General features: G+C 48.9%; 1 protein-coding gene across 1 annotated transcript in view; it reads right to left on the minus strand.

Annotated features, from left to right (window-relative positions):
* The window catches only part of LRRC75A (leucine rich repeat containing 75A), a 52,215-nt gene that overhangs the window by 12,939 nt on the left and 16,340 nt on the right, over nucleotides 1-22,936 (minus strand). Inside the window, exons 2-3 of the mRNA XM_009094718.4 lie at nucleotides 16,714-16,842; nucleotides 3,131-3,243 (exon numbers count right to left, since the gene is read on the minus strand). Of these exons, the coding sequence (XP_009092966.2) occupies nucleotides 3,131-3,243; nucleotides 16,714-16,842 (242 nt within the window). The remainder of the gene's footprint in view (nucleotides 1-3,130; nucleotides 3,244-16,713; nucleotides 16,843-22,936) is intronic.

The following is a 22,936-nucleotide window of genomic DNA, read 5'->3' on the forward strand; positions in this document are numbered from 1 at the left end:
ACCTCTGTAAATTCATCACTAAATCCAAACACCTTCTGTTCTAACAGGTCTCTGGATCCTGGATGCCAAATGCCATGGAGAACACCCAGCCCTCAGGTAACCAGGGGTTAAGTCTGCCACAGCCTCACAGAGCCTCCACATTCCCAAAAGCTGTCCCAAATTATTCATTTTCCTGCTATTTTCAAGGTGATTTCTAATGATTTCACATCAGAGGGTGAAAGGAGTTCAGGCTGAGTCCCAGGTGTCACCAGCAGAAAGGAGAAGTGGCAAAGAAAAGAATGGGCTGGAGCTCAGGAAAACCACCTGGAAAACCCAGGAGAAGTGAGAGAAGAATCAGCTCCTGGCTCCTTCCAGGTGCCAGCACTGGGGGGGTTTGCACGAGTGAGGGCTGGGAGCTGTGAAACAAAAAGTGGGGTTAGAAAGTGCAGAAAATGCCACGTTGGCTCAGCCTGGTGTGGACACTTGGGGGTTTCTCTGCTGGTTGCAGAGCAGCAGTTTAAAAATCCACACATTTAGATCCAGATTGACCCCATTTATTTCCATTTAAACTGAGCTGCTTCACCCTAAATTCTTCCCCTGCTTCGTGAAGAGGCATTAACAAGAACTGTGTGTAAAAAGAAAAAATAAAGGGTTTATCTGATGTAAATTTGGAGTTCCAATGTGAATATTTGATATTCCTTTAGCTGGTGCCCACTGCTCCATCCTTCCTGCTGCATTCCTGGCTCATCCCTACCACAAAGGCCGGGGATATCCCCAGGGATGGTTTCCCCCGGGAAACACCTCCTCCCTCCCAGCCCTCCGGGAGCTTTGATTCCCGGTTTGCCTTTGTGATGCTGACAGGAGAGCTTGGCAGCAGCAGGAGCAGGGAGATTCCAGGAGCAGGGAGATTCCAGGGCTGGAATCGTGTCCCCAGGCAGAGCCAGGCACAGGGAAATGACTTTAGCAGGCTGCCTTCATCCTGCTGCTGCTGGCTTTCCCCGATTTTCATCCCTGGATGTTTAATGTATTCCGAGGGAGGCGTGGAGACAGCGAGGGAGAGCCAGACAGATTTATAAGGTGCCAAAAAAATAAGGTCATTTGGCAGAGGTTTGGGTGCTGCTGTGCCAGGGCTGGGAATGTCTGCCTGGATTTAGGGAGCACACCCAGCCTGGGAGGAGTTGGGATTAGGAAGTGGAGCCTCCCCTTCTGCCTGGCCAAAAAATCAGCTCCATCCTCTGTGCCCATCCCCCTCCTGCTGCTGCTCTGCTTCCCATTCCCACCTGCAATGGATACGTGGGTGTGGAAGAAGGAAAAGAGATTTTCCCTGCAACACACACACATGAAAAGGGTGGATCTGTGATATTGGGCAGCTCCTGCAACACCTGGCAGCAGGGCCGAGTCAGGGCAATGCCAACACCTGGGAATGGGAGCTCACAATTCCCTTGGGAGCAGCACAGGGCACTTGGAAACCCCAGCCCCGAGCAGGATGCTCTCTATAAAATCCCTGTTTTATGGCATTTAGACCTCGGCACAAGACTGACTTCACCTTCCAGCAAAGGGTTCAACTCACAGCCACCTCCTAAAAGAGTATCTAAACCAGAAATCCAGGAAAATCCAGGAAAATTCCAAAGCCTGGCTGGGGTAGAACCCAGCCCACGTTGGCACTGGGTCACTTCAGGGCTCGCTGACAGCCAAAACCTCATCCCAAAACCTCATCCCTGCTCCTAAAGCCCCGGGAAACCTCAGCTATTTCCCGGCTGCTGCAAGGAAAAGCTGCAGATAAAGCCTTGCAAATCTCGGGCACGAGGCTGTGCTCACACCGTGCTGATCCCGGGCTGGGGATTAAGGACAGGGATTGGTAATTAAAGACAGAGGGGCACCAAGCAGGGCTCGAAGTTTTTTCATTTCCAAGGATTTCGGGCGGTTTGGGAGCTGTAAAGAGCTCGGCGATGCAGAGCAGTGTGACTTGAACAATGCCCTGATAAGGGGTGATAAGGGGTGAGCATTTCCTACTCTAATTAAGAGGAAACCCCGGAGGGTAATGAGCTGCTGGGTCATTACAGCTCCGTGCCCTCAGGACACAGCCTGGGAGCTCCAACACTCCCCCAGCTTCTGCTGCTTTATTGGAAACTGCAGATTTTAGCCATCAATACACCTCAAAACCCACCCAAAAACGTGGGTAACACTGCTAGTGAAATGCATTTCTCCACGTTTTGGTCTCTCAGGACAGCACTTTGTGAGGATGATAAGCCAGATCCCTGGGAGATGTGCCCCTAATCCAATCTGGCCACTTAATCCTTTATTTCCTTGTGTCTTTTCTTCCTCCTGTGACCACGTTCCTCCCATCTCCTTACCTATCCCATCTTTTTCATTGGATTAATTCCTACTACAGCTCCATTACACCCAAAAGTCTCCTGGGACCACAAGCCAGCACCTGGATACAAATCCTGACTCTCATAGATTGCAGCTTTGTTTCTATTTCTTGCTTCCTTAAGCAAAAATAATAAATATATAATGCCCAACATAAGGAAAACAAGCAGCCCTTTCTATTCCCATCAGCCTCATCCTCAGGTTTCTCAGCTCTGTAGATCCAAGATGACACCAAATGGAAATGCTCTGCTGAGGAGCTGGATGAGGAGGGGATTTGGGTTATTTTTTCCCTGTTTTTAACAAGAAATTTTCTTCTGCGTAAACTGCAAGCCACGGTGTGCATGGTAACATGTGCCTTTACATTAATTACCAGCTAATTAGGAGCTCCTGGAGCAGTTGGGAAGACAAGGGATGTTTGGAGGATGGATGGCTCAGGTTTTCCAGACCATTCCTCCTCCCCAGACACTGAAGCGCTGCTCTCCTCTGCAACAGGGAAAGGAAGATGGAAATAGAGGAAAATACCTCTGGGGGAGCATGAAGGAACCATAAATGAAATTCTGGTGAGATTGGAGAGGAAGGAAGATTCTGGAGGTTGGGATACCCCAGCTCTGAGCACTTCCCTTCATCCCGCGGGATTTGCTCCTCCCGTGGCTGCAGGGAGCAACAGGCAGCTCCCACATTTTCCAAAACCATCGTGGAAAACCCCCCTCCCCAGTGTCCCCAGCCCCGTGGTGGCCCTGAGGGGTGGCAAGGCCAGCCTGGGGACCCAGCAGGGACTCACCAGGACTGCGGCTTCCTCTTCATGATGCCCTGGCGTCTCCACTGCGAGTGGGGGCTCAGGTGGTAGGTGAGCTGCCTGCAGAGCTTCTCCATGGCTCCCAGGGAGTCTCCTTCCTGCAGAAACAGGGAAAGGACACGAGCTCAGGGCTCTGCAGCATTGCCATCACACCCAGGGACTGCTCCGAGCCCAGAGGGGCTCCAGCTGGGAGCTGGGAAGCCTTAAGGGACCACCCTTAAAACAGTCTAGAAAGGGGGAAGAAACCTCTCTGATTGCTAAGATTGCAAAGATTCTGCAGGAATTATTATTATTATCATTATTATTATCATCATCATCATCACTGCTATATTGTTATTATCCCACCATTACCATTCCACATGGCACACCAGCTTCCAGCGCTAAAATTTGGCAGAGATTGATTAAATGTGGTTAAATCACCCATTCATTACCACCAAAAACAACTTCCCAGAGGCTTTGTGAGCTGATGGAGTCCTGGGAAGAGAAAATCTCTCAATATTTAATTGTTAGGAAAAATAAAAACATGAAGACATGTGGTGTCTGCTCGATTTTGGATCAGAGTTCCATCCCAAGGGATACTGGGCTTGGAAAACTTGAACTCTGAGACTTTCAAAGGGTTTGGGTCTAGAAATTTTGGGTCCCAAAAATAAAATAAAACCCAGTCCTCAGTATCCAGACTGTTCAATCACGTTTCAGGATTTTCATACACATGATCTGCATTCCAGTAATTCAAACCACCCATCCTGCAGTGCCTCTCTGGCTCTCTGAAAGGTCACAGGCAGAGATGAACCTGACTGAAAGATCAATAATGATAAAAGAGATCCAAAATGTGACAATTTGTGCTGTCTGCCTGGTTTTATCAAAATGCTGCAGCATTAGGGAAGACACAGGAATTAAAGATGAAACCCTACAATAAACAGTCAGCCTGGGCTGCTCAGCCACAGGGATGGCTCAGGATTTCTGGGAAAATCCTGAGGAAGGTGCTGCATCTCCTCTGCCTGGACAGCCAATTATTGCTGCCTTCACGTCCTCCCTGAGAGCTCAGCTTTTGCACCCTAATTTATGCAATTTATTCACCTCCTCACCTCTGCATCAGTGGAGCGGGACCAGCCTTATAAAGACACATAAATATTGAATTACCTGGGAGCAACTGGGATTTTGACAAATCACTGGGGGTGTACAGGGAAACAATTACAGCAGGTTTTCTCAGGGTAAAAAAAAAAACAAAAAAAAAAAAAACAACAAAAACAAAAAAAAACAAAGCACAACCATCACAAACCCAGGACATCTCTGCAGGTGGCTGGGGCAGAAATATCAGCCAGGATTTGTAGGGTTTGACTCCACTCTAAGAATGAACATTTAATATAAATTGGGGAGGATTTCTTCCCAGATAAATCATGGTGATTCCCATGAATCATAAGCTGCATTTCCAGCTGGTTTTTCCCTGATAATTCCAGGGTGGTGCTTGCCCAGCTCCACCTGCACTGAGGGCAGCAGTGCCGGGGGATTTCAGGCAGAAACTGCAAATCCAGGGATCCCAGCAGGACACATGGAAAACCCTGGGAACCTGGAGCCACTTCCCACCTCAGCCTCTGATTCTCAGGAAATCTGGGTTTATAGGAGCACATTTAAACCCCTGCTTTTCAATGCTGAACCCCAAAGCTGGGTTTTCATCCCACAAATTTAATTCCTCAGGTGTTCCCACAGCTCCTCTCCCACTGCAGGCCCTGTGGCAAAATCCAGCCCCGGGCCTGGATGAACCCTGGGAGGCTCAACCTGTGGAATGAACACTGAGAAAATTAGGAAAAGCAACATTTTACCTCATGTTTCCCACTGGAAAGCCTGGAAAAAAAGGCAATTCCTTAATTAGAGCCTCAAAACATTTTGGGAAGGCAACACCGCCAGCAACACCTTCCCGGCTGTGGAAACACCCGCCCCAACATGAGAAGAAAACACCTCGGATTTTAACACCTCCCTGTATTTTTTTTTAATTTTATTTTTTTTTTAACCTGCCAGGTGCCAGCAGCTTTCATTTCATCTGTTTTTTTTTAATTATTATTTTTCTTTTTAAGCACCGAAGCTGCCCCTGAAGCAGCAGATCCGCCCTGAGGGAGGAGCGGGGGTTTCCAGCTCCGAGGCCTCCCGGGAAGAGCCGGCCTTGAAAAGGAAACAAAGTGCTAAAAATCCTGAGGGGGTGCTGGCATTTTGTGCTGCAAATTTCCTCCAAAATAACCCCGCAAGAGACAATTCAAGCTGTCTCCAGCCTTATCCCAGCTGAACTGTTGGGGAAGTGAAATGATCCACGGGAGGAACGCGGAGAAGCTGAGAAAGTAAAAACAAAACAAAAGAAAAACCCCACAAATTTTAGCTGGTTCAGGTGTGTCATGGCCATCTTCCCTCTCCAATGAGGTTTTTTATGAGGATTTTTTTTTCCCTCAAGACCTCTAGATGGCCAAGGGAAGCTCAGGCCCATCAAACCAATTCCTGAATATTCAGCCCAAAGCAAAGCCAGCCCATCCATGCTGCTACAGGAGCAGGATAAGGAATATTTTAATGCTTTCTCCACATCCACCTCATCCTTCCATGGCCATCCCCACCCTTTCAGGCCTTTTTCTTCACAGGCTCAACTCCCAAGCCCTGTAGATCCTGGGATATTTCAATTTTGGGGAGTTTAATAAATGATTTAGAGCACACGATTCCTGCACACATCAACTCTGTAGACAAAAAATAAATATAATAATAAATACAATTCCCATTTCAGAGCCCTCCTAAGGCACGGGATGGCTCCTTCCTTCTGCACATCTCATTCCCAGTAACTCTGTGCTTCAGGAACATCCATTTTTTAGGTTTTTACCCAAACCTCTGCAGCCCCAAAGCTCATGTGCAGGAGAAGGGACTTTGCTGGTGCCATGCCAAGGGCTCCAAACAAAAGCTTTTCCCAGTTCCTGATCCAAATCTATCAGGAAATAATTGGAGCTGACGCACACACCCTGGTGGGACTAAGCCCAAGAGCTTGTTTGGAAAGGGAATCAGCATAAAAATCAGTTTTAAAATCAGTTTAAAAACCAGCCCAGCTCGTGCTGGCAAGGTTTGAAGCTCCTGGGGAATGGGGAGACCCCTGGGTGAGGGGATTAGCCTGGGGGAGGGATGATGCCAAGAACTCCTGTGGGATGCTCCCTCTGCCTTGGGATAACAGCTCTGCCCAGCACCACCAGCATCCTCAGGAATGATAGAAAAAAAAGCCACAAACCCCTCTGGGCAGATCCTGCTGCTTCCCACAACATCAAAATCGAGGCCAGAAGCTCTTTCTGCCACATCTCCATCAGTCTGCATCACATCACTTGTGGAAGGTGAATATAAAGCTGATTTTTTGTGGTCAGAGGGCAGGGAAAACCTCAACCTGCAGAGCCTGAATCCCACAGGGCTGGGTTTTGGGAAACCCCTGAGTGCCCTTTCCATGGAAAGGACAACAACCAAGCACAAAAATTGCATTTTCTCACCACCAGAGCCCAATCCCAGCAGCAAACTCTCCTGAAATAACACACAGGAAAAGCATGACACAAGATGTGGCCCCTCTAACATCACACAGGGGGTGGGAATGTTCATTTTTTATCTGGTTTTCAAACTCTGGGAGGAAAACTGCATGGTAGGGCTGGGGAGATGAGACAGACCACACACACTCAGAGTCCAGCTTTCCCAGCTGATGCTGCTGGCAGGAAAAAAGCTGGGATGTGCCCTTTTCCTGAGCACTGAGCTCCCAACCAGCTGGTAAATGCTGGTGAGGAGCCCCCAGCTGAGCTCCTACAGATCCATCAGCCACACATCTGCAGCTGGGATTTGTGTCCTGACCCCGTGGCTGAGGCATCACCCAGCACCTGCACAGCAATTTCTCCACTCCTGGGCACCTTCCTGGCTTTTCTGCAGGGCAGAGGGATTTTACCAGGGAGAAACAACCCTGGGATGTGGTTCCACTGTGGATAAATAACCCTGGAGTCACTGCCTCCCCTCCCTGCATCACCTCATGAGCGAGATTTGGGTCCCCAGACTGGATTTCAGGGCTGCTCCAAAAGGAGAGAGAGCTCAGAGGAGGACACAAAGGAGGTGATAAAGATGTTAATCAGCAAATTAATTTGTTTTCATTAAAAAATGAATCCCTGCTCCTCCTCCAGGAGCAGAATCCCTGGGGATGGGCAGAGCCCTGGGGCCAAGCACGGTGGAAAAGAGGCCAACATTAATGATTAAAGAGCCCTGGTGAAGGATTCCTGCTGCAGCCCAGCAGGGGAGTGACCCAAATTAGAACAATTAGCCATTGTCTGGGGGCTGCCAGGAAGCAACAGGATTTTATTTTATTTTATTTTTCCCCCAGCATTATTACACAGTTCCCACATTTCTGTCACTCACAATCAATCTTAAATAAAAATGTGCTGTCCTGCATATCTTAAAAATGAGAGCTCCCTGGCCTTCCCAAATCCATTAAAAATTGGGTTTTTTTTTTCCCTGTCCTTTTGTGGTTCCTTTAAAAGAATTTTCACACTTGGAACATCCCTCTCTGGATGCTGCAGGATTTGCAGCTGTGAGGCAGAGACCCCACTTATCCTGGGAACCCCATTCCCTGCCCAGGAAATATTTGGTGTGGGGATCCCTCAGCCAAGATTTTTGCTTTTCATGCAGTTCAGCAGACAATGAACCTTAAAACATGACCTATTTCACACCTTAAAAATAAAGAGAATGAGAGATTTCCTTCCAAATCCTCCTCCTTTTTTTTTTTTTTTTTTTTTTTTTTTTTCTTGGATGATCAGCTAGGACAATAGAATAATAGTTTGGATTATTAAGCAAAAAACCTCAAGTGGTTGAAAGACAAAAAAAAAAAATGTTCACAATGATAAATGGAATTATTATCCAGTTAAACAAAGGCATAAAACAGTGAGACATGCCCTGGGAAGCCCCAGGGGAGAAAATCCTCAATGGCTTTAATGTGTATCCAATCAGTTATCCCAAATTAGCAGGAGGCAAAGAGAGCACATCCCCAGGGACTGGAGCTGGGGTTTGGAAAGGATGAGAGCAAATCACAGAGGAAACGTGGAAATGGCCTCATGTATGAGGGATACACACCCTGTGAGATCCCCAGAGTGGGAATAGAGACCCCAAACACTGCAGGGACCCCCTGGTCTCAGGGAATCAGGGGTGTCCAGCACCCCCAGTGCACAGAGGATGAACCCCACAAGCCCAGGACAGAGCTCTGCCCACCCCAAACCTGCAGCTGCAGCCCCAAAATGGCTTTTCCTGCTCCCCTCCCGGCTTTAATGGGATCCAAATTTACAACTCTTCCCTTTTGATGTTGTCACGAGGGGCTGAAGTCATCTCATGATTTTCTGCTTTGCTTTTTCCCTTTCCTTTCTTCTTCTTCTTTTTGTCCCTCCCCCCTCTGCTCTCAGAGCGTGGGGCTGAGCTCAGCCTATTGTTGCTTGCAGACATCTGTGCTGCAGCCAGTCCCAGATTTCCCTTTGCAAGTCCTAATGGAGTTTTCTCCAGCAAATCCTGTGAGATCAGGAGGTGGGGAAAGATTTAAATCCACCATTCCCCCAAAACATCCCAAGAACCAAGAGGGGAACACAGGGATTGGTGACTGTTCCTACCTCCAACCCCATCCAGGTGTGCAGGGGAGGATCCATCCCAAATCCCAAATCTCTCCTCTTTCAGAGCTGAGTTCCTTGGGCAAGGCATGAAAAATCCCCCTGGAAGAGCTCTCCAGGGAGGTGCCCTTAAAATATCACCATGAGGGTGCTGCAATTCCCCTTCCCTCACTTCAGGCTCCTCTGGGAAGAGGATTTGGTGTGTGGAGGATGAGGGATGATGTGGGTGATGCCCAAAGGGAAGCAGATGTTGGCATAGTGGAGTGATAGATCCTAAAAATAAATTCCAAATAAAGTGACAACGTGGCTTTAGGGCTGATCAATTTGACCACCCCCTAGCTCAGAGCAGAAAAGCTTTTGAAAATAAATCATGTCTGGTTTAATTCAAATTAGAGGAGGAAGTCAAGCAATTTAATAAAGGCTATTTTAATAAGAATGAGGGGGGTTTTTTGGTCATATTTTGCAATGATCACTGTGGAGCCACAAGGCTTACACACAGTCAGAGCCCAGCATCAAATCAGATCCTACATCACCTGTTTCAGGGGGGTTTTAATCTCAAACTACCCCAAATATTAGGAAATGCTGGTAGTTTGTGGGAAATTCTACTGAGAGAATGTTAAAAGATGCACAGATACAGAAATAAAAGACATAAAAGCTGCACAGAAACAATGCAAACCCAGCAAACAGCTCCAGATGCTGTTTGGATAGGGAATGCTATTCACAGCAGAAACCTCACTCCCCTCCTTCTGGTTTGCTTGGATAGAGGTTTTACCACCAAAAATTCCCTCTCAAAGAGGGTAAAAGAGGAAAAAAGAGGTAAAATATGAAGTAGCATGAATAAAAGCCAAAGAAAAAGGGCTGTTTTTTTTTTTAGGAGGAGAACCATAAGAAGAAGAACCATTCTTCTTTTTAAGGAGAAGAATCTTCTATCAAGCAAAAATTAGACTTTGATAAAACCTTATTAAAACCCCACTAAATTTCCCATCCAACAGCAACCTTTTTGCACAGGAAGGAGCATTTTGGAGATGCTGATCAGAAAACTCACCCCCATCCATCACCTGGCAAACCCCAAAGCCATCTACAAAACCATCCAGGGAAATTCCAAACCCAGGTCTGCAGGTAAGGACTGCACAAAAAAGGCAGGAATAATTAAAGGTTGGGGCTGTTATTAGCTGCAGAGCAGGGTGAGAATACAGACCTTGAGCAGCACTTCTGGCCCTTCACCACCTTTTGGGAGCAGGCTGACACTCTGGCAGCTGAAGGTGTCCTGGAGCAGATGGCAGGGGCTCCGTGCCAGGGCAAAATTAACATTTTGTGGTGTCCTGCTTGACAGCAGCATAAAACTCAATGAGGGGGAAAGGCAGCAACTGGTGCAAAATGGGACTGGGCTGCACTTGTGGGCAGGAGGGGCCTGCAGGGACAGCCAGGCTGTCACCTGAGGGGACCTGCTGGCCCATCTCCAGGAGGTCCCATTAACCCTTGGCTTCCATCACATTAACCCACTGATCATGGCACTTGTTTTAACTTCATGACTGAACAAACCCCCAAATCCTCTGATTCCAGGCAAATCTAGCAAAGCTGGAAACCCCAAATGAGTGGGATTGTCACAGCTCCCCCTCATGTCCTGGCTGCAGGGATGGGGAGGGTGCTCACCTCCCCCCAGCAGCAGCCAGGCTCATTCTTGAGCTCTCAGGAGGGGCTTTGCTCCTTTTCAACTCTTAAAATCCCAGCTCTGCCACCACAAAGCCATGGGCATCCCAGCAGCACTGAGTGCTCACTCAGGACAACCACAGAGCACCAAGGACCCAGCAATTAAACCCTGAATTAGCCCAAATTAGGAGCTGGTGAAGCTGCAGCAGTGGCAGAACACTGAAAGGCAAACTCTGGAGAAACAAAGGGAAGGAGTGGAACCCAGTGTTGCACATTTCCCCCCAGTGTGCTCTGCTGAAAGGCCAAAGGGCAGAGCCTCAGCCTCGGTGTTGACACACCAAAATGAAAAGCAATGTACAGCAGGGCTTATCAAGAGAGGCAGGAGCAGGAGATGAAGGCGATTGCAGCAGCTCAGGAAGTTGTTCCAAAGGATCCTGCAGTAATATTGCACTTGGGCTTCAGAGAAGCAATTAGAGAAGGCAATAAAATCCGAGGTGATAGACGGCCCTGAGGGGGACATGGAAGATAAAATTGCAAAAAAAATAATATCAAAATCTTCCCTGAGAGCTGCTGGAGGGTACCCAGCTCAGCTTCCACAGCAAAGGAGGAATGGGAGCAGGGTGGGGAATGGCAGGGAGGTGTGTGCTGCATTTCCTGGCCCTAAAAACCTGCCTGAGGTGTGGGGAGGAGGCCTTGGAGCATCCCCACTCCTAAATTGGACCCACTTGAGTGCTACAAAGTCATTATGGGAAGATCACTTAGGTGCCACTGGAAAGGTCACTGGAGCAGCTAAATTTTAATGCTAAATCCATCTGTATCCTACTGATAGAGCTGCCATGAAACAAAGGGAGCAGCCAAAAATCCAGGAGGGATTACTCTGGATTTACTCATTACTCTGGAAATATCTCAGCAAACAACAGGTTAATCCTTGCAGCTGGTGCACAACAGAAAAAGAGAAAAACCATCCACTGGAATCAGAGTGCTCAGGGGATGATGGCACTCTCAGGAAAGGGAATGAAATCTTGATTTAAATGAGGATCACTTGGGCATTGCTGTGCACTTCATGTCATCCCATTTTGCTTTTCTTGTTTCACTTTGTATCGGGTTTGTTTTATTTTTGAAATTTCATTTCTTCTGTTTCTCTTCTGTCTCTTTGTTTACCTGTATTCCCTGATTTTAGGGAATTCAATGGGAATCATTTCAGCAAGTTTTGGTCCTTTTCACTGCACCTCATTTCCTCTCAGTGTATTTGGTTGTAGTCACTCCGTTTCAAATTTTCTGTGGTTTATTCAATTTCATTTTTAGTAGATCACATCTCCTTTCCGGAGTGTTTGTTCCACTCTGTCCTCTGATTTCAAGATTTCATTCCCTTTCCTGAAAGATGGCACTGCCTTCCCCCTCAACACACACAGGGAAGATGAAATTCAGAGGAAAATTGATATTTCTCAGGGAAAATCCCCCTTGGAACTGCAGGTCTCATCCCAGCAGGCACCACTCACCCTCCTCTGTCCCCCATCCCCTCCCATGATGAAACCAGATGTGAGGTTTTGGGTTATTTATGTCCCAAAATCAGCACATCCCAGACAGCCTTTCCCAGCCTGGATCCCACGGGAAGCAGAGCCCAGGCCAGCCCCCCATGGCTGCAGGAGCGTCCCTGGAGTGCCCCTGGGATATTTTTGTGACATTTCTGTCATTCCCTGGGGGTTCTCAGCCCTGGGAGCCTGGGGAGGGGCAGCAGGACCCCCTCCCATCCAATCCTGCTGTTCCCTGCCCAGAGAAAGGGCACCAGGCTCAGCTCCAGCTCATGAACCACCTCTGCTCTGCAGGCACAGCACCACTGGGCATTTTCCGAATTTTTTTAAGGGGAAAAGAGGTCAGGAAGAAGCAGTTGAGGGTATCCAAGCTCTCCCAGCACCAGATGCAGCGAGGCTGGAGGGAAAGGGGTCCCTTCCAAGTGCTCCAAGCAGATGTGAAAACACGGATCCAGACCCAGGAGCTGTGCTGGGGCTGTCCTGGCAGGAAGGATGGCAAGGGGAAAAAGGAAAGTGACAGGGAAATCAGGAGGATTTAGCAAATTACCCAAATTACCCAAATTACTGCGGAGCTCTTTGAAGATGGGAAGGGTGGGATAAAGCTCTTAGAAATCCCCAAATAGCCCAAACTGGGAGATAATCACTCGCTGGACTTTGGCCAGGAATCCCAGTCCCTGCCATCGAGGAAGAGCAATCACTGGAAAGCCTCCTGGCACCTTCCCTATTTACAAAAGCTCTGTGCTTTTATTTCTTTATTTTCTTTTTTTTTCCTTTTCCTAATTGAGGGTGCCTCCCCTCTGGAAGGAGTCACACAGAAATTGTTCAAATGACAGGAAAACAGAGCTTCCATCCACCCAGGGCAAAATCCACTTTGCTTCCACTCTCCAGCTACTTAAAAGACTCTTCCTGTCTCCATTTATCTTGAATTTCAGTGGGGAAGATGAGGATGATGCTCCCTATTGCACACAACAGGGAATTATCTCAATCCCAAACTGAGTTAATTGCCCAAATCCATTCCCCTGTGTTTGAACAGGGTCACATCTTCCACCTGAGGCCTGGGATGAACTGCTGCCCAGGAGGGGCAGGAGAATGGCCAGGAAAATTGGATTTTGGGATGGTCTGGTTTATTTTTGAATAAAAAAAGCTGCTGCCCAGGAGCTGCAGGAGAATGGCCAGGCCCAGCTGGACTTTGCTAAGCTGCTCTGCCAGCCTTGCCCTGCCAGAAAGAAGCAGGATGGGGATCAGCAAAGCCAAAATCTCACTCTGGGCAGCCTTCAGGGCTTGGAGGAGCTCCCAGGTACATCCCAGGGTGTGCAGTGGAACAGGACAAGGGCACAAGCCCCAAACCAGCCTTGCCCAAGGCTCCACTTTCCCTTTCCCCCAATGCTTACCCCAATTCCAACAAGTCCTCAAGCTGGAGAGAAGCCTGACTCACTCCCTATCACAGCCATCAGTCATCCACACACGTGGCTTTGGTGAGTGGAAAAAAAGGAACTGCTTTAATTTTCCAATAGTTCAGGGCCAGATATCCCTGCTGGCATGGAGAGCTGTGAATTTTTCATGGGGGCCTTCACTCCTTACTCAAAGTTTGTGTTTTCAGCTCCTTCTCACTGCAAACCAGAGCAGCTGCAGGAGGTTTGCTGCAATCCCACAGCATGTGGCTTTGCTGAGGTGTTTTGTCCCCTTTTCCTATCCATGGGGACAGACAGACATCACCCTGAGGACAGCACCCACTGACTCCTGGCACTGGGTTTTGGGAAGTGGCTTTGGAGCTGAGCTGCTCTCTAAGGAACCTTTTCCACAAGGAGAGAGGCAGGGAGATGAAAGACTGGCCATGGGAGAGAAGACACTTGTTCAGATGTCTTTGATCCCCCTTTCCTTGCTGGGAAACTTCCTGCACAATGTGAGTTTCCTGAACAGCAATCTGCCCCTGCCGAGGCTTCAGGAACCCCAAAGGTGACAAAAGCTGCACTCCAGGACCTGGGTTTCCTTGAACAGCACTAAACACATCTGTAATGGGACCAAATCCAACCCCTGACTTCCAAAGGGTCTGGAAAGGAGATTTTCCTTGGCTCCTTTCACACCCCAACCCTTGAGCCAGGCTGGGACCTCAGCAGAGCCTGGGAGCAGCAGTCCAGCCCTGCACCACTGCCTGGACACCCACACAAAGCTCACCCAAACATTTCCACCTCCCAAATTCCTCCTTCACAGCACTCCAGCCTCCTCCAGCACAAGTTACAGCTTTTGGTTTGGGTTTGCTGGCTGGAATCAGCATCCCCTGAGCTCCAGAGCCACGCTGGGGAGCCCAGGTCAATTTTTCCTGGCCATACAGACTCAGGCTGTGTTTACCCAGGGCTTGGAAAGAATATTCAACTTTTATTTTAGCTCAGAGGAGAGACCAAGGGGTCACCTTTAAGCTAAGGGTGGTATAAATAGAAACTGAGTGAAAAAAGCAATGTACAGAGAATCAGGAGAGCCTCTCCAGGAGGGAGGAGGGAAGCAGGACCCCATAACCCTGAGCAGGGACATATTTAAAAGAGAAGGTTAACAGGGACCAGGGTCCAGGCCAGCTCCATCCACCTCTGCATGGATAAGGACAAGCTCCCAGCTGCCTCAACATATATATTTATGGATATTTGTGGCACAGGATGCAGAGCAAAAGCCAAAACTTCTGCAGCACTCCTGGCCCTGAGTGTTCTCCTGCTCTCACACATCGTGCCAAGCCTCTGTCAAAGTGAACTAAGTCTGGGGGAAGAGAGGGCTGGGAGCTGGAAAATAACCCTGGTGACTAAAGCAGGCAACTTTCTGGGGACTGACAGAACATCTCAGGAAACACCATGAAACACTGGGATGAAGTTACTTTTCACTCAGCTGCCAAAAAAAAATGGATTTAAAGCCCAGCCAGTGGCACCCAAAGCTGAGCAAGGCAAAGCCACCAATGAGGAGCTGCAAGCACAGCCCTGCTGCTGTTGGAGTTGTTCTCTGTCACCTGCACAACCCCTGCTTCCCTCCCCAAGGCAGCACCCATCCATCCATCCCATCATCCATCCATCCCATCATCCATCCATCCCATCATCCATCCATCCCATCATCCATCCATCCATCCATCCATCCATCCATCCATCCCATCATCCATCCATCCCATCATCCATCCATCCATCCATCCATCCATCCATCCATCCATCCATCCATCCATCCATCCATCCATCCATCCATCCATCCATCCATCCATCCATCCATCCCTGGTGTGGTGCTTTGAGCTGTGCAAAGGACGTGGAGAGCACCAAGGGCATCCAGAAAGCACCTCCTGCAGATTGAGAGCCTCAGTGCTGCACAGGCTGATTCATTTGGGGTTTTGCCAGCACAGAATCCCAGGAGGGTCAGGCTGGAAGACCCAAATTTCCCAGCACATGGCACAGGATTGAGTCCAGACAGCTCTGGGATCCCTGCAGTGAAGGGAGGCTCCACACTCCACACTCCCTCTGGACAATCTGCTCCAGCTCTCACCTGCACAGGGAAGAAATTCTTCCTCATTTTCAGGTGGAGCTTCCTGGGCATCATTTCCTGCCCTTTCCTCCTGTCCCACTGCTGGGTCCCTGCACACAGGGACAACCAGGGATGAGGGCCCCTCTCAGCATCTCCTCTCCAGGCTGAACAGCCCCAGCTCCTGCAGCCTTTCTTTGTCAGAGATGCTCCAGTCCCTTCATCCTCTTTATCCCCCTGCTCTGGCCCCACTCCAGGAGCTCTTCTTGCTCTGAGGAGCCCGGAACTGGACACAGCTGTCCAGATGTGCCTCGCAGGGCTGAGCAGAGGAATGAGAACTCTGCATCTCCCTGCTTACCCTGGCAGTGCCTCCTGCACAGCCTTTGGTGCCAAAAGAAACCTGCAGGGGAACAAGGGAGGGCAGGAGCTCTGCACTGGAGCAGCTCCAGGCCCAGGAGTGGCCTCGGGGTGTTTTTATGGAGAATACAGAGCTCTCCTCCCATGGCTCACCCTCAGGAGGAGAAACCAGCTTAGTCACAGGGCTCTGGAAAAGGACAAGCTCAGCAGGGGAACGGGGCCTCTCCGCCTGGAAAGGAGCCCGGCACGAGAGCAGCTTTCTCCACTTTCCCAGCTCATGGGGGAGGAGGAAGGAAAGGATCTCACTCTCCACGGGAAAAGGGATCCATGGAGATCCCTGCACAGCACAGGGGTGTGGCTCCATCTCGAGCTCACACTGCAGGACATGGAGAGCCACCCTTGTCTCTGTCTCTGGAGGTGGAGATTCAGGTCCCTGGTGTCCCTTCCATCCTTCCCAACACTTTTTACTGAGTGCAGAGTTTTATGAAGCCTTTCAGAGTCAGACTCACACCACAGCCCAAACAGCACCTTTGTGGCTTTGTCTCACAACATGAAAGAAATCTGTAAGTGCTTAAAAAAAAAAAAAGCAATTTCCCTCCTTTTCAAACGCTGGTGGAGGCTATAACTGAGTGAAACATCCACAAGAAGCAGCAGTGAATGACTCCATCCCTTCAGACACTCTCACAGGAAATTAAAGACCTGTTATTAGCAGCAAATACAGAAGAGGGATGCCTGCAGGTCCATCCACCCATGGATGATCCCTTGCCACACACAAGCCAAAAGGAGTACCAACATTAGCCAAACATCACTCATTCAGCTGGAAAACCTGATCCTCTTGGTCCAGACCCACCCAGAACTGGGAGGATTTTCCTCATTCCCAGTTTGCCAAGTGTGAGGAGACCATGGCACCTACTGGTTTGGGGCAGTGGATGTATCTTGCCAGGCTGATGATGAGGTCGTGGGTGATGGGATCCACCAGGTTTCGGAAGCTGGCATAACGATAGAGGACATCATCCAGAGAGGTGGACTCCATCCCTAAATCCTGCAGGAAACAGGGCAAAGGAGCAAGGTTAGGTGGGACAGAAAAGTGGTTCTTCAAGTCAGCCCTCACTGGAGGTGGAAATGATCCCCAGCAGCTCCCACGGAAAATGTTTGGGAGGGTTTTTGTTCTTCATGCGGTTTTGGTGACAAAGAGAAGGAAGGGACACCTTGTGTCACCTTGAGGGAAGCTGCACTCCTGGCCTTCACCTGCTCTGCAAAGAGGCTTTAGGGCTGCAGGATCAGCCTCATAAACCCACTGAGCCAATGACACCCTTGCAACAGGAAAAAATCCAAAAGATGACCCCGGAGAACATCACACGGAGCTGCAACTGGAGAATAAATGCAGCACTGGAGGAGTTCTGGGGCTGCTGTGCACAGGAGGGAGGAAGGAGCCCAAAACTGCAGCACTGGAAACTGGAGGATGGATTGGAGAGAGGGAAGAGCAAAATGCTGGGTTAGACTGACTGGGAAGGAGTGGAAGCTGTGCCAGTGGAGACTGCACGAGGTGGTGTCAGGAGCAGTTCAGGTGGAGCTGATCCTGCCCCAGGGATGGGCCAGACCTCCTGAGGTCCCCTCCAAGACTGATTTCTATGCTTTGTAATTCTTGGACTGGATAATTTGAGGAATTTTAGCAGAGAACTCCCGGTATGGAATACATCAGTGCACAGGGATGGGGAGGGGAAGGGTTATACACAGTGTGCTCCTTTCACCCCAAATATATTTGTGGGTATAATACCCAAATAATCTTTTTATTCCTTTATGAACTTCTTTTACTTCCCACGGAGCTGGCGGCACCCGGCACAAAGAATTTCCTCCTGGCAAACACAAGCCAATAACTTTTGGCACCGTGCAATAAATTAAAGCTTGTCCTGAGCTCAGAGATGCTCCAGCCCCAAAAACCCCACGGGAAAGCACATTGCTTGTAGGTGTGGATGCTCTGTGATTTCAGACAGGTTGAAAATAAACATCTACACAGTTAAAAAATCCATTGTGCCTTCAGACCCAACAGCCCGAGGGATCTCACATTACAGCAATTACAGCTCAGGCCACAAACGAGGTGACAAGTGTTTATCCCACTGGTTTCCTTGGTATTTTTAGGATCAGGCCCGCAGCAGTGCCTGAGTTAACACCAACTCCTTGACTGCAAACAGGTTCTTCGGTAAAAAAAGAGCCGAGGCAGTTAAAAACCACAGGCGTGTGAGGCTGCCCAGCTGGGAAAATCAAGTGGCCAAACTGATTTCTGGTCTGTCTCACGGCTTCTGCCAAATTACTATTTACAAATTATACAAATTATATTATATTATACAAATTATATATATTATATTATACAAATTACTATTTACAAATTTTTACAAATTATTATTTTTGTGCTTTAAAAAAAAAATAATCACAGCATGGAGAGAGCTTGGGCTCCTCTGCAAGAAGAAGAAATAGAAATTGTGGAGGGAGGTGCTCAAAGGAAACTTTCTTTGAAGTGGGTGCTTCCCTCCCACTTTTCCAGGAAGAGAAGCACCAAGAGCAGCATGGATGTTTGGTAAAGCTCAGCATTAGGATTAAGCAAACATCAGATAAAAGCTGGATTTGGTTCATGATCTATGACAAACATCAGGCACTACCAGAGGGCCAATCTGGGGACTTGGGACAACTCACTGGGACCTTTCAGAATCAAACCAGGCTCAGCATCTCGCCCTTTCAAACATCTCAAAACTCTTCACCATTTTCTCCTCAGCTAAAATGAAAAAGTCCAGCTCATAAATCAGAGAATTTCTCCTCCTCTCTCCTGGGAGAACTTTACATTTTCCACACGGAGCATTCCCTGCTCCCCCCGGTACTCACATTTTTTAGGCACAGATGTCTTTCTCAGCTGCTCCCCAAACCTCTCTGCCACACCAGCATTGTCTCTTTTCCACCACACACAATATTTTAAAGCCTCTGAAGGCTGAAACTTGTTCGAGGCCAAGTGATGAGCTCATCTGCAATTTAATAACTTAACACCAGTTCATGCTGTCAGCAGCAAATCACCCATCACTGGCTTTGCAGAAAACGCCCAGCATCTGGCTCCAGTCACTTTTTTCCAGCACATTCCTTTTTCCCAGGGGATTTTACCTGGATGGCAAGTGCAGATTTCAAATAAATAAGGGTTTAAAGTGATGGGATTTATCAGCCAGGCATGGCTTCCTCAGGGCAGATTGGAGGGGTGTTCAGGAGTGGATGCAAACCCCTGAACTCTGCTGGGGTGCTTTGTGCAGGTGTGGCAGGAAAATGGGAACATCTCTGCAGGAAAAGGGGGAATTTTCAAACAGAAATCACCTGTGACTTCTCTGCAGTTTATCCCATTTGTTTCCAGCTTTAGGAAGCTGAAAGCCAAACCATTGATCCATCCTTATCTACTGGAAGGAAAACTTCCTGCCACCCACCAGCTGAGCCTCCACAGGAGGAGTGTTCTGCAAATCTAGCAGTGTAAAGCTATCAGGTTTAAAAAAACAACACAAAAAAAAAATAAAATCCAACCACCTATTCCACTTTGAGGGGTGAATTTGAAATTTATATCCAAAAATCCAGCAGAAAAAAAAAATGTAATGTGTTCCTCCAGCAGCCAGCAATAGAAATTCCCCAGCCACAGCCATGAAAAGTATAAAAACCCCCAATTATTTCTGAAAACAAAACCACAAGCCCAGTGAGAGGCACAGGGATGCTGTGCCCAACCTGTTATTTGCAGCAAAACCCATAAAAACAGCTCTTTTGCCCCAAAACTCAGAGCTCACCCATCACTCTCCAGGCCAACATCACCCAAGCAAAACATCTGGGAGCTGCACCCCAACTTTTCCTTCCCTCAAGTAAAACAACCTCTTGTTCCTTTCTGCTGCCCAGAACTGCAGCTCCCAGGCTTTGGGAGCTCCAAGTTGTGTTTCCACCAGTCCCAGCATCCCCCAAACCACACAGAGCCATCACCAACCACAGCCAAGCCCATTTTTGCTTATTAAACTATTTATCACTGCAAATTTGATTGTAATTAGGGGGAAATACAGCAGGTCTCTGTGTGGAGTCATTGAGAAAGCAGCTTCTGCTGTTGTTGTTTTCACTAACACCGAGTTATTGCTGCCCAAACGAGGTTCCTGTGCAAAAAAAAAAAAAACTGCTCACAGCTGCTCACAAATATCCCAAGAGCTGCAGGTTTGGCCAGCACCTCTTCCAGAACTCCTTTATCTCCACTAAATTCAGGGCAGCATCCTGAATTTCCAAGGTCGGTGTTGTAACCAAGAGTCAGGGAGGGAAGGGAAAGAGGGAAGGGAGGGATTAATTCAGTGTTCCATCCATCATCTGCTCCAAGTTATCTGGGAAAAATGATTCCAGCAGATGGGACTAGTGTGGGGAGGGAGGTCAGCTCAGAGAGAGGGGTGGGATGTGACTCAGCCCCACGTTCTTCTGGATTCTGGACACAACCCATGTCCTGTGAGGAAAATCCAACCACTTCCTCCTGCTCTCCCCCAAAAAGATTTTTAAGGCAGGAATCAATTTCTGGTTGAGAGAAGAGTAAAGCACCCCAAAGGTGATGATGTCACAACATATTTTGGGATGAAAAACCAGCCCTCAGCCACACAGAGATGATCAAATTTGCACTTTTGGGGAGGGCAGGCAGCATTTGGGAGCTCGGCACACCTGGATGAGGCATCCCAAAAGCCACCCTGGGAACCTCCACACAAACCAGCAACTGCTTCTGCAGATTTCACGTCCACCCCACCAGCCTGGAGTAAAATCAGAGTTTAAATATGTGGGGTATTTTCTGTTTCACAGAGTTAATATCAGTTTGGGAGCCACAAATCGCTCATTCAAGCACGGAGGGTGCAGTGAGAGAAGGGAGTTGATGCTTCAGGGAAGGAGCAAATATTTCCCTGGCAGACTGACTCAAATAATAAATGGTGGCAGCTTGAACCCCCTCCAGGAGGGCTGGAATTGAGGAACTTGGAGAGATGGATTAATGGGCAGAGATGTGATGCTGCCAGCCAGATAATAAACAACTGAGAATAGGAGATTTGCAGAAAAATGCTCTTTTATTTCATGCTGCCAGGCAAAGGCAATGACTCCAACTGGAATTTGGCCAGATCACAGTTAACATTTCTTCAGGAGAGTGCCTGTGGATGTTTAATAAGGATGGCCTCAGCTCTGCTGATTTACAGAGCCACTGGATCCCAGGAAAAGCCTGAAGTTCTGTTTGGGTAAGGTGACTCCAGGATTTGCTTTGAACAGCTCCAACAATTCCCATCCACCACTGCCTTTAACCCAACTCTGCCTTGAGCTCCAAATCTCCTCCACTCATCCCTCCTAAAGCAGCAGGAGCTGCCCAAATCCTGGTTTTCCATCCAAGCCTGGGGCTGGGGCTCCAGCTGGGGCTCCAGCCCCAAGCCAGGATCCTGCTGCCCATGCAGAGCCTGCACCAGATGGCTCCTGGTGGCACTTGTCACTTATTCCTGCTGCTCCCAGACAGATGGGTGACAGCCCAGCCTGCCAGAGGCACAAGAGACTCTTTAGAACCCTCCCTAAGGAGAGTGATGCCACAAAGTTTTCCTCCTGCAAAGGGAAGAGGCAGAAAAAGCTGCAGGTCAAGGAGGATTTGAGCAAAGCACAGCTGAGGGGTCACTCGCCCACCCCCTCAGCTCCTGGGAGCCAGCTCCACCCACAGCCCCACACATTCCTGGCTAAAACCCAAAGAAAAAGGTTCATGCACCAACCCTGCACAACCCCCACCCTGTTAACTCCACTCTGGCTGCTGGGTCTCCACAGCTCTGCAATGAAGCATTACATGAAAATACAACCAATTTAATCAAATCTGCCACTTCCATCCTCGTGTGTCTGCCCAAAGAGCTTCCTGGAGCACCCCAGGTGCTGCCTGGAGCATCCAAACCACAGGACAGGAGCAGAACTTCATCAATTTCTCAGTTTCTCATCCCTTTTGCCCTGTGACCAGTAGCTCTCAGGGCTGCAGAGGAACTCCTGATGCCCAGGATCAGCCCCAGCCTCGACCACATTGTGCTGCCACATCCCAACCTCAAAAAAAACCACTTATTTTCACTTGCAAAAGCCTTCTAGATCTCTGCTGGAAAATGGACTTGGAGGACAGGCTGCCTATTATCTCCTGTCAGGGAAGGAGCCAGAGCTGCCACCTAAGCTCAGTGTGCTGTCAATTCATATGAGGATGGTGATTCATCCTGCTCGGAGACAGCTGGGCTGACTCAGTCCCTGGATGAGCTTGTCTCTCTCATTTACCTGCCAGGAAAAGCCCCTCTAATTAGCTGATCCTAGACATTCAATGTGGAGGCACCTGGAGCAGGAAAATCCCCCTCGTGCTGCTCTCACCTTTGCTCCCAGCACAGCGAGCACCGAGCTCTGCCTGGTTTTCCTGCTCCCTCTCCCAGCCCAAATCAGCCCCATCTGTTCTGCAGCTGATCACCCATCCACATTAGTTAGATTTTTATGATTTGCTTCAGCACCCCATGGTTTTTTAAGAGGTGACCCGAGGCTCAGACAACTCTTGTCCTTGGGAGGTGACAGAAGATGCCTGATGGCCACTAAAGATTTTTATTTGTGTGTGCAGCTCTCCTACCCTGCCCTCACAAGCAGTAAATCCACAAACAACCCTCAAATAAATATTTACAGGAACAAAAGAGAAAAGCAGAACTGGGATCCCTGCAGGAAAGGGGAAGAGATTCACAAGTAGAGGATGGCACTGTCAGATGGGGAGGAATCACTCGCCCTCATCCTTTCCACTGCCTGGGAGAGACTGCCCCAGGGTCTGGGCTGGCAGCAAGTGAACAGCTCCTGGGACAAGAGCAGCATTCCAATCTCACAATTCCCTGCCTGGAATCACAGACCAGGCTCCCCACACCCCCTCCAGCTGATGGGAGTTGTTGGATCAACACGGAGCCCTTGGTGCAGTCTGCTCCTCACCCCCAGGTGCAGCATTCCATGAGCCAGCTCTGCACACCCCTGCAAACATCTCTGCTGGGAAAAGAGCCCCAAAGCCCTCACCCAGATGGCCCAGCCTCAGGGAGGAGCCAAACAGGCACCAAGGCTGGTGCTGCCTGTCCATCCTGCCA

This window comes from Serinus canaria, chromosome 19, assembly GCF_022539315.1.
Source record: "Serinus canaria isolate serCan28SL12 chromosome 19, serCan2020, whole genome shotgun sequence".
Classification (NCBI taxonomy): domain Eukaryota; kingdom Metazoa; phylum Chordata; class Aves; order Passeriformes; family Fringillidae; genus Serinus; species Serinus canaria.